The sequence below is a fragment of the Microcaecilia unicolor genome, chromosome 4, assembly GCF_901765095.1.
Source record: "Microcaecilia unicolor chromosome 4, aMicUni1.1, whole genome shotgun sequence".
In the NCBI taxonomy this organism is placed as follows: domain Eukaryota; kingdom Metazoa; phylum Chordata; class Amphibia; order Gymnophiona; family Siphonopidae; genus Microcaecilia; species Microcaecilia unicolor.
Genome location: NC_044034.1, coordinates 205,175,322 through 205,192,066, shown reverse-complemented (window position 1 = coordinate 205,192,066; position 16,745 = coordinate 205,175,322). Strand labels below are relative to the sequence as shown.

General features: G+C 48.5%; 1 protein-coding gene across 1 annotated transcript in view; it reads left to right on the top strand.

Moving 5' to 3' along the window:
• The window catches only part of LOC115468956 (protein phosphatase 1 regulatory subunit 12A-like), a 489,777-nt gene that overhangs the window by 223,787 nt on the left and 249,245 nt on the right, over window positions 1–16,745 (top strand). Inside the window, 1 exon segment of the mRNA XM_030201143.1 lies at window positions 12,146–12,337. Coding sequence (XP_030057003.1) covers window positions 12,146–12,337 — 192 coding nt within the window.

Here is a 16,745-nt window from a genome sequence, read left to right as displayed (position 1 = left end):
CTATATATATAAAACTCACCCTCAACGTTCTGAAGACAGTGACGTCAGTGAAGCCAAGCCACTGACTTCCTTCAAACAGGGTTCGAAGGTTCGTGGTGGTGAAGCCACCGAAATCGCTCCGGGCCCCGCCCTTGAGGGCGGAGCAATGGCAGAACAACGAAGGGGTTGGCAGGGAGGGAGGCGGGGGGGGGGTGTTGGAAAATCACTCCGGGCCCCGCCCTTGCGTTAAACGTCATGACGTTGAGGGCGGAGCAATGGCAGAACAATGAAGGGGTTGGCAGGGAGCGGAGGGAGGCGGGAGGGGGGGTGTTGGCGATGAAAACCTTGATGGCAGAACAACGAAGGGGTTGACAGGGAGGGAGGTGGGGGGGGGGTGTTGGTAAATCGCTCCGGGCCCCGCCCTCGCGTCAAATGTCATGACGTTGAGGGCGGAGCAATGGCAGAACAACGAAGGGGTTGGGCAGGGAGGGGGGGGGGGTGTGTTGGCCACAAAAACCTTCCTAGCGCCCATTTCATTTGCTCAGAAACGGGCCTCTTTTACTAGTTGTCCAATATTAGTTAGAAATAATACAGACATTATTTAACAATACATATACTTAAGTCTCTAATTCAAATCCCACTGATTAAAGTAATCCCAGTTTTCACAGGCTTCACTCCTTTTAAAGGAATAATTTGAGGAAATATTTCTGAGGAAAACTTTAGGAGTCATACCCCGAACTCTGGGAAAAACAATAATCTCAACATTAATCATCTATAATAATAATAATAATCATTTTATTATTCAAAATTTCTGGTCTGTTATCATTTTCAAAATCATAACCACTTGTTGCTCATGTAGAATCATTTGTTATATCGATTTTTTACTATCAATGGTTCAGTTGAATTATCCATGTAACTCTCTAATAAAATTATATCTGAAACAAAATTATGTACTGCCACCGTTAGGTCCCAAAGCGCCTTCCAGATGGTATTCAATGTAACCTCCATGGGAGCCAAAAACTCCAAGTTGATTTCTCATAGGTGTTTAGGAGTGGTTCTGCCGATTTGGGTTCTGCTGTAAACGTCCTCCGTTTCAGCATATACCTCTAACTCACTCCTTCACTCCTTTGGACATGGTGGTTGAATAATTCGGGAGCGATTGAGTTGTTTTTTCCAGGTCCAAGAGCGTCAATGCTCCTTCACCGGCGCTAATCAAAGGACTCGCCAACCCTTTCATCTGTGGGCAATTCGTTGCGCAGCGGTCCCGCACTTACTGCTCAGGGGATAAAACGCTGGCCCCTTCCTCTCAGTTAAGGTAACTGCAATTGCAGAGAGGGAATTTACGTAAAGAAGACGAAACTTCAGAGGGCAGCTGGGCCGTTGGGCATACGAACTTCAGGTCACCATCTTACCACTCTCCAAGTTTGGGACAGTCTTTGTCTGGTTTCTCCTCAGAGGCCTGTCTGATATGGGTAACCCTTCAGCATAGCCCTCTAAGTCATTGAAACACACAAGCCCCTCCACCACTACAAGGTGGTGTCCCTTCGGAGGGGGCTCACCCCTCCCCTTAATCTCCTCCAGAACATCCATCCCATCTCCCAGTATCCTTGAATATCCCTCTGCCTAGCCACCTGGAATGCCTCCCACCCTCCCTCTCCAACCCTATTCCCCCTCATCCCCCTCTGCCCTCCCTTATCTACCCTTACCGTACCTCCTTCCATTATCCCCATTCAACTCCTATTCGAGCTCATCACATTTAGGCACCCCACTTCCTCTCATCAATGAACCATTAGAATATATGTCAAACAGAGTAAATTAGTCCAGCTCCCTTTCCCCATACATTTATACAATAAAACACATCTCCTTTCTCTTGTCCTTATTATTTCTACAATCCATATCTTCCAACATAATAGGCCGAGGGCTCTTGCATTACCAAATGACGTGGCATGATAAAGAACGCATTATTGCCAACGCTCTACAACACCCTTCCTCCACCATATGCAGCCATGTTAGCTCAGACATCCAGTCAAACTTTACAGAGTAAGTTATTTTGCTGTATATGGTCTTTTGATAATCAGCACAGTAACATTAACATAACAGTACCACACCATTACCATAAACATTTTTATGACCACCCACCCTTGGTATTACCTCAACATAAACTTGTTTAACATGCAGTCCAGCTCATTAACCACCGCCCAGATGCCTCGTTACTGTATCCGCGGAGGTGTATAAGTCTCAACAGTTTGGACAAACTTATCTGGTCACGGACTGAAGATATGCACAGATACCACCGTGTTACCTCTCTGTCTCTCAGTTCCTCGCCAATCCCGTTAAGATCCCTGCCATGCAGCTCGCTCTTTCCAGTAGTTGCATTAAATGGATAGTTACTCAGTATCTAGCTGGAACATCACAGCCGATCATTCACCAATCCCAGGCCCATCCAGTATCTTATCAGACTTTTCCCTCCGTTGCTAGTTATGATGATAGTCCAACTCTCTCGTCATTTCATCACTCTGCTGCTCTGGGTGGTAAAGTTTTGATGAAATCTTTAGCTGCTTCTACCGTCTCCAATGTTTTTTCAGCGCCATCTTGAAAAAATTTTAATTTAGCTGGGTATATTAATGCAAACTTAAGCTTCCGAACATGAAGTTCCATGCATATAGGCGCGAAAGCGCACCTGGCCGTTGCCACTTTCATCGAATAATCTTGGAAGCATAATATTCGCTTGCCTTCATGCTGCAGTTGCTGTCCTGATCTGATCGCTCTCATAATCGCTTGTTTATGTCCATATTGCAGAATTCACATGATCATAAGTACATAATGCCACACTGGGAAAAGACCAAGGGTCCATCGAGCCCAGCATCCTGTCCACGACAGCGGCCAGTCCAGGCCAAGGGCACCTGGTGAGCTTCCTAAACGTACAACATTCTATACATGTTATTCCTGGAATTGTGGATTTTTCCCAAGTCCATTTAGTAGTGGTTTATGGACTTGTTCTTTAGGAAACCATCTAACCCCTTTTTAAACTCTGCTAAGCTAACCACCTTCACCACGTTCTCCGGCAACGAATTCCAGAGTTTAATTACATGTTGGGTGAAGAAAAAGTTTCTCAGATTTGTTTTAAATTTATTACACTGTAGTTTCAATCGCATGCCCTCTAGTCCTAGTATTTTGGAAAGTGTGAACAGACGCTTCACATCCACCTGTTCCACTCCACTCGTGATTTTATATACCTCTATCATGTCTCCCCTCAGCCATCTCTTCTCCAAGCTGAAAAGCCCTAGCCTCCTTAGTCTTTCTTCATAGGGAAGTTGTCCCATCCCCACTATCATTTTAGTCGCCCTTTGCTGCACCTTTTCCAATTCTACTATATCTTTCACAGCTTTCAGTCGCTCCCCTGCCGCTCTTGGTCCTATCCGGTGGGCTCTCTCGATCCTCAGAGGTTCCTGCAGATTGTTGAGCTGCAGTGCTTTTCGGAGCCATCGCTCCAAGTATTCCACAAGCTCAGGGTCCTTAGCGTGTGCCGGGAGACCAATAAGCCTTAAATTGTTGCGTCTTGATCTGTTTTCCAGATCGTCTAGCTTTAGTTCTAGTTCAATCACTTCGTTACGCATGGCCGCTGTTGGTCCCGCGGCCTCTATCCTGCGGTCCTCTATATCGCTTATTCTCTGCTGCATGTGATCTAGGTCCAAATGAAAACCATCGAGCCGTTCATGCGCTGTTTCGGCTCTATCATACAAAGCCTGCAGTTTCTTATCCAAGGCAGCCTCCACCGCCGCTGTGATTTCGGCCTTCCATGCGGAGCATACCGAGGTACTTATCTGTCCGAGTGCATCCGCCATTTTGGATTTAGTCCCCTTGCTGTTCTCCTTCTATTTTTTTTTTTTTTTGCAATTTCGAGGTCATCTCAACGAACTCGGGAACTGCACGATTTCTCCCTGAAGCAGCTCCACTCACGACTATTCCAGTGCATTACTCTAATGTAAAACACTCTGTTTTAGCGTAGTTTAGCAAGATTCTAGGGAGGAAGTGTGGGAGCTCCGCTTTTCAGCGTCTTCACTCCACCATGGCGCCACGTGATCTCCAAGGACACAGTCATGTTAAAGGAAATTAGTGAGGCAAATAAATTAGGCAATGCAATAATAACGGGTGATTTTTAATTACCCCCATATAGACTGGGTTAATTTAACATCAGGGCACGCTGGGGAGGTAAACTTCCTCGATGAAATAAAGGACAGCTTTATGGAGCAGCTGGTACAGGAGCCGACGAGAGAAGGAAAAATTCTAGACTTAGTCATTTGTGGAGCGCATGATCTGGTACGGGAGGTAGCAGTCCGGGGGCTGCTTGACAACAGTGATCGTAACATGATCGCCTTTGAAATTTGCTCTCAAAAAGGTAAACATAGGAAGTCAAATATGTTAGTGTTTAACTTTTAAAAAGGAAGCTATGATAAAATGAGAAGAACGGTAAAAAAAAAAAAAAAAAAAAAAACTTAGAGGAGTGACTGAGAGGGTAAGAAACAGGCGTGAATGCTGTTCAAAAACACCGAACATATTCCACGTATCAGAAAAGGAGGACGGAAAACCAAATGACAGCCGGCGTGGTTAAAAAGTGAGGTAAAGGAGGCTATTGGAGCTAAAAAGGAATCCTTCAGAAAATGGAAGAAGGAACCGAATGAGGAAAAATAAGAAGCGGCATAAGGAATGTCAAGTCAGATGCAAAGCGCTGATAAGAAAGGCAAAGAGGGATTTTGAAAGAAAGATAGCGTTACAGACAAAAACTGATAGTAAAACTTTTTTTTAGATACATTAAAAGCAGGAAACAGGCAAAAGAATCTGGTGGCCTGCTGGATGACCGGGGTGTAAAAGGGGCGATCAAGGAAGACAGAGAAATAGCAGAAAAACTAAATGAGTTCTTTGCTTCGGTCTTCACCGAGGAAGATTTGGGTGGGATACCGGTGCTGGACAGGGTGTTCGTAGCTGAAGAGTCGGAAAAACTTATTGAAATATCTGTAAATCTGGAAGACATAATGGAGCAGTTCTGCAAACTGAAGAGTAGCAAATCTACTGGACCGGATGGTATTCACCCTAGGATATCTGTAGAACTAAAAAATGAGCTGGCAGAGCTACTGTTATTGATTTGTAATTTATCCTTAAAATTGAGCGTGGTCTCAGAAGATTGGAGGGTGGCCAATGTAATGCTGATATTTAAAAAAAGTTCCAGAAGAGTCCCAGGAAATTATAGACTGGTGAGTCTGATGTCAGTGCCGGGCAAAATGGTAGAGACTATAATCAAGAACAAAATTACAGAGCACATTCAAAAGCATGGAGTAATGGGACAAAGTCAACATGGATTTAGTGAAGGGAAGTCTTGCCTCACCAATCTGCTGCATTTCTTTGAAGGGGTAAACAGACGTGGACAAAGGTGAGCCGGTTGATATTGTGTATCTAGATTTTCAGAAGGCGTTTGATATGGTCCCTCATGAAAGACTACAGAGGAAATTAGTGGGACATGGGATCGGAGGTGTACTGTCTTACTGTGGATTAAAAACTGGTTGAAAGATATGAAACAGAGAGTAGGATTAAAAGGTCAATATTCGCAATGGAGAAGGGTAGCGGGGTCCCTCAGGGATCGGTGCTGGGACCTCTGCTTTTTAACATATTCATAAATGACCTAGAGATGGGGGTAACTGGTGAGGTAATCAAATTTGCTGATGACACAAAGTTATTCAAAGTAGTCAAATTGCGGGAAGATTGTGAAAAACTACAAGAGGACCTTATGAGACTGGGAGACTGGGCGTCTAAATGGCAGATGATGTTTAATGTGAACAAGTGCAAAGTGATACATGTGGGAAAGAGGAACCCAAACTATAACTGCGTCATGCAAGGTTCAGCGTTGAGAGTCACGGACCCGAGAAAGGGATCTAGGTGTCGTCGTTGATGATATGTTGAAAACTTCTGCTTAATGTGCTGCTGCGGCTAGGAAAGCAAATAGAATGTTGGGTATCATTAGGAAAGGGATTGAAAACAAAAATAAGGATATTATTCTGCCATTGTATCGCTCCATGGTGCGACCGCACCTCAAGTATTGTGTTCAATTCTGGTCGCCGCACCTCAAAAAAGACATAGTGGAATTGGAAAAGGTGCAGAGAAGGGCGAAAAAGATGATACAGGGGATGGGACGACTTCTCTATCAGGATAGGCTGAAGAGGCTGGGGCTCTTCAGCTTTGAGACAAGGCAGCTGAGGGGGAGGTATGATAGAGGTCTATAAGGTAATAAGTGGAATGGAACGGATGTGGAGCGTGTGTTTACGCTTTCCAAAAATACTAGGACAAGGGGGCAAGCGATGAAGCTGCAGTGTGGTAAATTTAAAACGAATCAGAGGAACTATTTCTTCACTCAACGCGTAGTTAAACTCTGGAATTCGCTGCCAGAAAAGGCAGTTAAGGACTTCAAAAAAGGGTTGGACGTTTTCCTGTTGGAAAAAGCCATAGAATGTTATTGAATGGACAAGGGAATAATACAGTATTTCTAGGATGGGCGGGACAATTGCTTGTTCTTTTGGCCGCTGTCGGTGACAGGGTGCTGGGTTCGATGGACCCTTGGTCTGTCCCAGCTCCAAACCAATCCCTTAACCTTCAGTTTCAATACCCAACTCTTGGTCTTGGTCCCTCTAATCTCTATCCGTGGCTCCATATCATAGGTACAGACAGGATCAAAAGGCAGTTAACGCCATGTTCACCAGATTTTCCACACACCTGCACAAGTGGAGTGAGCTCTGAAACTCCTTTATCCCAACTTTATAGACCATTCATACGCATTCAAAACATATACATATTTGTTGTATATAAATCATGTATAATGATTTCCTGAGGAAATTAAAGTCATAGGATAGGAGACAGTGTCCTCTTGTGGATTAATAACTGGTTTAAAAGTAGGGCTGCAATTTGAGTACAATTTTTAATCACGCGATGAAAGGTGGGGCATAGCCAGCAGCCCATGGAGGGTAAACAGGGGGACTCAGGGGGCCATGCATTTCCTCTCCTTCCCCCCCCCCCCCACCCACCATATTAGGTATAGTACCTTTGCTGGGAAGGATGCCGAAACCCCACCAGTAGAAGAAATTCAGTGCCAAAGCTGTCCCTTCCTCCTTGTACTGCCCCAGGAGCGAGGACGTCAGTGGGGTGCCTCCAGCTACCAATGCTGGCACTTCCCGAGCATGCTCAGTTCATGCATGAAGTGAGTATGCCTGGGGAGTGCAAGCATCGGTGGCTAGAGGCATGCTACTGACTTCCTCGCTTCTGAGACAGTAAGAGGAAAAAGGGGGTGACTCAGGCAGTTGATTTCTTCTGCTGGTGAGGCTTCAGCTACCTCACTAGCCGTTGAACAGGTAGTGCTCAATATCTTCCTTTTTCCTGTCTCCAGGTCCAACTCTTTCTCCCTCCCTCCACTGTACCCCCAGGTCCATTATCTCTCTCTCCCCCCCCCCCAGTTCCATTATCTCTCTCTCTCCCCCCCAGTTCCATTATCTCTCTCTCTCCCCCCCAGTTCCATTATCTCTCTCTTCCCCCCCCCCAGTTCCATTATCTCTCTCTTCCCCCCCCCAGTTCCATTATCTTTCTCTCTCTCCCCCCCAGGTCCATTATCTCTCTCTCTCTCTCTCCCCCCCCCAGGTCCATTATCTCTCTCTCTCTCTCCCCCCCCCAGGTCCATTATCTCTCTCCCCCCCCAGTTCCATTATCTCTCCCCCCCCCCCCCCAGTTCCATTATCTCTCTCTCTTTTTCCTCCCCCCCCCCCCCCCCCGTCCAACATCTCTCTTTTCTTCATTCCCTCCACCCGAGGTCCACTATCTGTACCTCATCCCTCCCTTCCTCTGAATCCAACATCCTCCCTCTCTCTCTCTCCCTCCACTCCCTCAGTTTGGCATCTCTGTATTTCTCCCCGCCCGCTGTACACAGTCCAGCATATCCCCCTCCTCTTTTGGCTCTGCATATGGTTCTCCCCTGCACAGTGCCCATGGTTCTCTCTCTGTTCCCCCTCCCCCCACACAGTGCCTAAGGTTCTCTGTCTGTTCCCCCTCCCCCCGCACAGTTCCTATGGTTCTCTCTCTGTTCCCTCCCTCTCTCCCGTATAATGCCTGCGGTTCTCTCTCAATTCCCTCCCTCACTCCTGGCACCCTTGATTCTCTCTCAATTTCCTCTCTCCTCCCACATGGTGCGCTCAGTTCTCTCTCAGTTCCCCTGCCCCAACCATGGTTTTTGTGGTTCTGTCTCAATTCCCTCCTTCCCTCCCTCCTTCCTGCACAGTGCGCTCGGTTCTCTCTCAATTCCCTCCCTCCCACATGGTGTGCCCAGTTCTTAATTCCCTCCCTCCTGCACGGTGCGCCCGGTTCTTTCTCAGTTCCCCCCCTCCTACACAGTGCGCTCAGTTCTTCCTCAATTCCCCTGCCCCCTGCATAGTGCCTATGATTTCCTCTTAATTCCCCACACCCTGCATGGTGCCCGTGGTTCTCTTAATTCCCCTCCCCCTTCTGATCCGGCATCTCTCAATCCCCACCCATACCCCCACATGATGTACCGTTTTTTCTCCGAGGACAAGCAGGCTGGACATCACACATGGGTCGTCGTCCGCAACGGCCCAGGAGCTCCGGAATTTAAAGAAAAACTTTAAAAGCTTCTACAAGCAGCGCAAAGGGCACGGGGACAACGCACCGCGCATGTGCGAGTGACTTCCCGCCCGCGATGCCCGCGCGCTTCCCTCAGTTTTCTTTTCTCCGCTTCGCGAAGAGGGGTTGTTTTTCTGCCGCTCCTCGCGTTTTTGTGGCCCAGGAGACGTTTTTTCGTTGCGTTTACACGCTCCGAGTGTTGTCTTCTCCTTTATTGTTTTAAAACAAAATTTAAAAAAAAATAGTTTTCACGTTTTTTCTAAGTTTCCTTTCTCCTCCAGTCGCAGCCGCTTTTAGGTCGCCCAGTCGCGTGGCTTTTTCCTGTTTTGTGCCTTTTCGTTGGCACCATCGAGTCGTTTCATTTTTCGACCGCTATTTTTCCTCCCATGTCATCGAGGACTCCCAGCGGCTTCAAACGCTGTTCCCGCTGCAACCGGACCATCTCGTCGATCCTCACTCTTGGTGTCTCCAGTGCCTCGGGCCTGACCATTTGCCAGCTTCGTGTAAGCTTTGCAAACTGACGAAAAAAGGGACCCAGGAGGCTCGAGAGACTCAGCGCGAGAAGCTTTTTTTCAGATCGGTCTGGTCCGTCGACGTCGGTACTGAGGTCGACGGCATCGACATCGGCGTCGAGGGAAGCAGCATCAGGTAATGGCTGGCGAAAGACCCTGTTATAGCTGGGAGCAGTGAGGCATCGAGTGGGTCTCCACCCGTCTCAAGGCCTACTGCTATGCAGGCCCCCCGGGACCGCCAAGGAGGCGTAAGGATTCCACGTCCTCATCGGTACCAAGGAGTGTCGATGACGGGCGTCGGGCGAAGGCTAAGAAGCATTGCCATCGATCTCCTTCCCGTCATGGTACTGAGAGCTCCGGGGAGCCGAGGGAGTCGGCACCAGAGAAGCGTCGGCGTCGGCGCTGGGAGGAGTGCTCACCCTCCATTCAGGAGGTGCCGACTAGTCAGTCGTCCGGCAGCCAGGTACCGGCTCTTGAACCTCATCTGATTCTGGCAGGCTGGACATCATCACAACCCTCCCTCCTCCCCTTTGGAGTTGTTCTTTTCTTCTTTGCTTGTTATATAACTGAGGGAAGTGCGCGGGCGTCGCAGGTGGGAAGTCACTCGCGCATGCGAGGTGTATTGTCCCCGCGCCCGTTGCGCTGCTTCTAGAAGCTTTTAAACTTTTTCTTTAAATTCCGGAGCTCCTGGGCCGTCGCGGACGATGACCCATGCGTGATGATGTCCAGCCTGCTGTCCTCGGAGAATACCTGCTACAGGTAAGTATCTTCATTTAATGCGTGCTGCTTCCCTTTGGACTGTCTCCCGTGTCTCCTCCTCACTGTGCATGATCCGACATTGCTCCTTCCCCCCCTCCCCCCCCCCCACCAGACCTGCCTTTGCCCCCTGGCTCCTCCATGCTCGCAACCCTCCAGACCTAGGTCTCTCTCCCAGCACATCTCCCCCCCCCCCCCCCCGCAGCCCTTGCTGTCCCTCCCTGGACCTGCTCGTGGGCTCTCCCTCCCTGCATCCCCCCCCCCCCCCCCCCCCCCCCCCCGATATAACTTTCTAAACAGAAGTGTTCGGTCCTGTAAGCTAGCAGCAGCCTTGCTCAAAGGCTGCCTTCGGCCTGCATGGGCCTTTCCCTCTTACCCAGCTGGGCTCTTCTGAAACAGGAAGTTGTGTCAGAAGGGGTGGGCCAGAGAAGTGAGGAGGTGTGTCCAAGATGCTGATCTGGTAGAGGCGTTCTGCTGAGCTCTGGAACCCTGTTTGTTTTATGCTCATTTTCCTTGCTTTTTTGAATGCCAAAGAGAGAGAGGAAAATCAGGGGAGTAACCTTCTTATCCTCTGTATCTCCAGCACTTTGCCAAGCTGTGATGAGGGCATTCGTTACTCCAGCAGCTTGGGCATATCTGTTGCTGGTATGAAGAGGAGTCCCGTTTTGGAAGGCGAAACATCGCTTAGGCCATGAAATCCTTCACAGATTCTGGGCATGATGAATATGCCAGGAGGAACAGCTGCTAGAGCCGTCCTTCCCCATGTTTAAACTTGTACAGCACTGCGTAACCCTGGCAGCGCTATAGAAATGCTAAGTAGTAGTAGTGTTTTTGGAGCGGTTTTGGAGGGGCAACCTCCCGGCGTGCTGGGGGGAGTTCTTCTGTAGAACTGGGTCGCCCAGGTACTTTGGAAGCCATTGTATTGAGCCTGCCTAGGGAAGAGGTACCACCTGACTTGGCTGTGGGAGAGTTGGAAGGTAGCTGACCTGATCCTGACACGCTCTACAGCCACCAAAGGTTACGCTGGAGTCCATATTGGCAGCTATGAAGTCTCTGCATAAGATTTGTCTTACTTTGTCACCAAGTCAGTGGCTAATGCTTCATCGATTGAGATGGTCCAGTCTTGACTGACCCACCAGTAGCATCAACTTAAAGGGTGTGAAATTTCTTTATCCCAAGTAAAGAAGGGAAAATGTAAACTGCTGCAAGGAGCTAATATTGTTCATCGTAAATTGGAAAACCTGGAAATGGAGCTAGAACTTTGAACTTAAGACGTTTAAATTTTCCATCTGTTAAACTTAGCTCCCCTTGAGAGAGATTTTACACATTTTTAAAGGTTTTCAAATATCCAGAAACTGGGCTGCCACTTATACAATACAGAAACTTTACTTTCTGCCTGCTGCTTCTGCTTTGAAGAGAAAGACTTAAGGCCTGGTAGCTGCAGAGTTATCCTCAGGTAGCTTGAATGTTAGAGCACTTTTTGGGAATTCTCAGGATGAGGTGGCTTTTCGAGCCACCCTCCTGGTTTCATTTGTATTTCTTCAAGTCAAGAAAGCTCTACTTAGATTGTATTTGTGTCAAACCACCTTAGTTACTTTCTTGGGAGAAAAGATACAAATATTTCCAACAGGGCTGCTGAGAGACAATAGGCTCGAAAGTAAAACAGACTGCTGTCTAAAAGTTGCAAAAAGGTGCTGTTTCTCTCACTGTTTGTACAACAGAAAGGTTTGTCTTATCTTAAGCATCAGTAAAATAAACTGCAATAAAAATCACAAATCTTTTCCTTCATACTACATGTTCTTTGTTTTTTCTCTCTGATCTCTTTCCTACTAAACTCCCTGGCCTGTCTCTGATTTTTTTTTCCCTATTGATCCATTGATTTTGGTCTGATGCGTCAAATTAATGAGTAGCACTGGGGTTGTAGGCCATAGCAGCTTTGAGGGAAATCATCCTAGCATCCTTGTAGATTTAATTTCTCTGTCCCCTCTAGGGACAGAGAAAGTACCTGCATATAATGTGTACAGTGCTACATACATCTAGTAGCTCTATAGAAATGATTATTAGTAGTAGTATAGTAATGAAGACTACACTAGGTGGATTCTGTATGTGGTTCCCCATTGTTTTGTTCAATTATGTAAATTGCTTTGGGCAAAGTTTCTGGGACAGCAATTAAAAATGATTAGGTAATATTAAATCAAAGTTTAACCTTTATAATATGTGAACTGTAGGTTCCCATATCCAAGGAGGAAGAAAAGCCAAATACTGCCCCTTCAGCGTGGCGTACATCTTTGCGCAAGACAGGTAGCTATGGAGCTCTCAGTACTGCTATTACTGCAGCAGAAGACTCAAAGGGGAAAGAGGTTGGACTTCCAAAATCTGCATCCAGCCCGAGGCTGACCACTGACGTATCAGAGGCTCAAGTAAGTGTCTCTCTTCTGGAGTAATTCTGTGGAAGCCCACATTCCTGGCATATAAACATGTAGAACACACCTTTTTTCTTTTTGTTTTACTGTGACTCTTCTAAACTTCAAACTCAGTGCCATCATGAACTGGCTGCACTCTCCAGGTCCGTTAGTGAAACCAAATTTGACTTTCCCTGTCTTCTTATTAGAGTAAGTTCTCCAGCAAAGATATATACAGTTCAGTGCAGAAAATGTGAATAAGGTTGCTATATTGTGGAAATAGGCTGGGTGCTGAAGACAAAAATCAACTCACACAGGCACCACACCACACACCACAAGGGAAACCAAAGTGACCTCTTTGTGGGAGAACATTTTTAAGGACCAGCTCACCTTGGCTGACCTCTAAAATCCGCTACCTACGTTCCTGTGCCCGCTCTGCCGAATGCCTCTGGCTGAAATCTCGAGCCCTTGCTGACTTCATAAACTTCAAGTTCATGCTGACCTCCTTCCAATCTGCTCTTTTGCTTGCCAAACAGGACTATTACATCCAGCTGACTAATTCTCTCAGCTCAAACCCTCGACTTCTCTTCGCCACACTGAACTCTCTCCTCAAGGTGCCTCCATCTCTTACTCCCCCCTCACTATCTCCTCAGACCCTAGCTGAGTTCTTTCACGACAAGGTTCAGAAGATAAACCTCGAAATCTCAACCAAGCCATCCCCACCTCTCCCTCCCCTTGTTCGTTCCCCTAACTCCCCATCCCCTCCGTCCTTTTCCTCCTTTCCCGAAATCACTGATGAGGAAACAACACATCTTCTCTCCTCCTCAAAATGAACTACCTGTTCCTCGGATCCCATTCCTACCCACCTTCTTAACACCATCTCTCCTACTCTAACCCCTTTTATCTGTCATATCCTCAATCTTTTACTTTCCACTGCGACCGTTCCTGATGCCTTCAAACATGCCGTGGTCACACCACTCCTTAAGAAGCCTTCACTTGACCCTACCTCTCCTTCCAACTATCGACTCATCTCGCTCCTCCCCTTCCTCTCTAAGATACTTGAATGTGTGCCGTTCACCGCCACTGTCTTGACTTTCTTTCATCTCAAGCTGTTCTTGACCCACTCCAATCTAGCTTTCGCCCTCTTCATTCAACTGAAAATGCACTTACAAAAGTTTCCAACGACCTGTTACTGGCCAAATCCAAAGGTCTCTATTCTATCCTCATCCTTCTCGATCTATCCGCTGCTTTTGACACTGTTGATCACAGCTTACTCCTTGATACGTTGTCTTCACTTGGATTCCAGGGCTCTGTTCTTTCCTGGTTCTCCTCCTTCTTCTCGCTTCGCACCTTTAGTGTACACTCTGGTGGATCCACTTCTATCCCACTACCAATCAGTGTACCTCAGGGTTCTGTTCTCGGTCCTCTCCTGTTCTCCATCTACACTTCTTCCCTTGGCTCTCTGATATCATCCCATGGCTTTCAATACCATCTGTACGCTGACGACTGCCAGATCTAACTCTCTACCCCCGAAATCTCAACTAGCATCTGATATCTGCCTATCTGATATCACTGCCTGGATGTCTCAACGTCATCTGAAACTTAACATGGCCAAAACTGAGCTTCTCATCTTTCCCCCTAAACCCACCTCTCCTCTCTCCCCTTTCTCTATTTCTGTGGATGGCACTCTCATTCTCCCTGTCTCATCAGCTCGTAACCTTGGGGTCATCTTTGACTCCTCTCTCTCCTTCTCTGCTCACATTCAGCAGATTGCCAAAACCTTTCTTTCTCTATAACATCAGCAAAATCCGTCCCTCTCTGAGCACTCTACCAGAACCCTTATCCACACTCTTATCACCTCTCGCCTTGATTATTGCAACCTGCTTCTCACTGGCCTCCCACTTAGCCATCTTTCTCCTCTTCAATCAGTCCAAAACTCTGCTGCATGAATCATTTTCCACCAGAGTCGCTATGCCCACATTAGCCGTCTCCTCAAGTCACTTCACTTGCTCCCTATCCGTTTCTGCATTCAATTCAAACTTCTTTTACTGACCTATAAGTGCATTCACTCTACCACTTCCCAGTACCTCTCCATTCTTGTCTTTCCCTACGCCCCCCCCCCCCTCGGGTACTCCGTTCTGTGGATAAATCTCTCTTATCCCTTCTCCTCTACTGCTAATTCCAGACTCCGTTCCTTTTATCTTGCTGCACCTCACACCTGGAATAGACTTCCCGAGCCTGTACGTCTAGCCACGTCTTTGGCCATTTTCAAATCCAGGCTAAAAGCCCACCTCTTTAACGCTGCTTTTGACTCCTAACCACTACTCACTTGCCCTGTACCCTTTTATCCCCACCTCTTTAATTCCCTTACTGATTGTTACATTTGTACCCTACGCTTTCCCACTCATGGCAGGCTCAATGCGGCTTACATGGGGCAATGGAGGGTTAAGTGACTTGGCCAGAGTCACAAGGAGCTGCCTGTGCCGGGAATCGAACTCAGTTCCTCAGTTCCCCAGGACCAAAGTCCACCACCCTAACCACTAGGCCACTCCTCCACTCGTCTTAGTTCTGTCTGTTTGCCTGTCCTGTTTAGATTGTGAGCTCTTTGAGTAGGGACTATCTTTTCATGTATGGTATACAGCGCTGCGTATGCCTTGTAGCGCTATAGAAGTGATAAGTAGTAATAGTAAGAGGAAAATTTTAAACAATTCAGGAAAGTGAGACCTTTGAAGTTAAGATGATAAAATATTTTGACACCAATAAGGCAATACTTAACAGAGATCTGGGTTTCCTATTGCATTATAAACCATAAAATTATACTTCTGATCACTCAACTCCACCTTTTCTTGTTTCTCACCCCCCCCCCCCCCAACCTTTCTCTTTAAGACGTCATTGAAATGCTTTTATTGTTGTACTTATATTTCTCTGAGGACAAGCAGGCTGCTTGTTCTCACGACTGGGTTGACGTCCACGGCAGCCCCCACCAACCGGAAGAAAACTTTGCGGGCGGTCCCGCACGCAGGGCACGCCTACCGCGCATGCGAGGCCGTCTTCCCGCCCGTGCGCGACCATTCCCGCTCAGTTTTTTTCTATTCCGCGCTGGAGAGAGACGTGTTATCGTCTCTCTCTCTGTCAGCTCCGGAAACCAGATCGTGGCCTAGCCGCGATTTTTCCTTCTATGTACGCGTTCTCGTATTTCTTTTCTTTTCAATTGTTTAAAAAAAAAAAAAGGAAGTGTCCTCGTCGTTTTTAGCCGCGAGGGTGCTTCGTTGTCATTTTCTTTTTCGGGTGTGCTTTTCACCGCCACCATCGACGACTTTGACTTCGCCGACGCAATTTTTCTGTCGATGTTCTCGAAGGTCCCGAGCGGATTCAAGAAGTGTGGTCGGTGCGGTCGGCAGATCTCGCAAACTGATACCCACGCTTGGTGCCTCCAGTGCCTCAGGCCGGAGCATAATACCAAGACGTGCACCTTGTGTCTCGGCTTATGGAAGCGGACACAGGTGGCGAGGCAAGTTCTTCGGGACCGTCTTTTCGGAACTTGCGCTGGCCCCTCGACGTAGACGGCATCTGTGTCGACGGCTGGGTCTTCGGTACCGGTACCAATGTCGACGTAATCGGCGCCGACTCTGGCACCGACCCCAGGAGTACAGGTACCGCCGACCTGCCGGTGACGGCGGGGGTGAGCGGCCGTGCGGGCAGTCGGCCCCGGCCACTCCCTCTACCCAGGGCCATCGGGACCGAATCCTGTCGGATCCGATTCCTCGAGGCCGGGGGGGTTCTACCTCCTCTTCGTCTCTACCGCCGAGCGCCGATGACGGGCATTGAAAGAAAACCAAGAAGCACCGTCATCGGTCGCCCACGGCTCACGGGACTGCCAGCTCCGGCACCTCGAGGGAGGACTCGACGCCCAGGAAGCGGCAGTGCCGAGAGGAGCGTTCCCCCTCGGTTAGAGGTGTTGCTGCGTCAGTCCGCGGGTGCTTCGGTACCGTCTCCTGGACCCGAGCAGCTTCCGGAACCGACACCCACACCGGCCCCCCTGCCTTTCCTGACAGCGGGCCTGGACGAGTGCCTCCGAGCCATCCTTCCGGGGATTCTGGAAGGACTGATGCGCCAAGCTCTGCCGGCACCGGGGGTGCTTGTGCCCCCGGCGCCGTTGATAGAGGTGCCGGTATGCTCTAGCCCGATGCCGAGGCCTCCGATGCCGCTTGCGGCACCGGTGTTGACCGCCACGCAGGTGGAGTCCCCGTCGATGGAGGGAGCTTCATCCCCGCCAGCGCGGGAGTCCACCGCTCGACGCCATCACCGAGGACGTGGTTCCTCGCAGTCGAGACGGGCCCGGTTGAGGTCTGAGCTGCAAGAGCTCATGTCCGACACCGAGGAAGAGGCCTCATGGGGGGAGGAGGAGGACCCCAGATATTTCTCC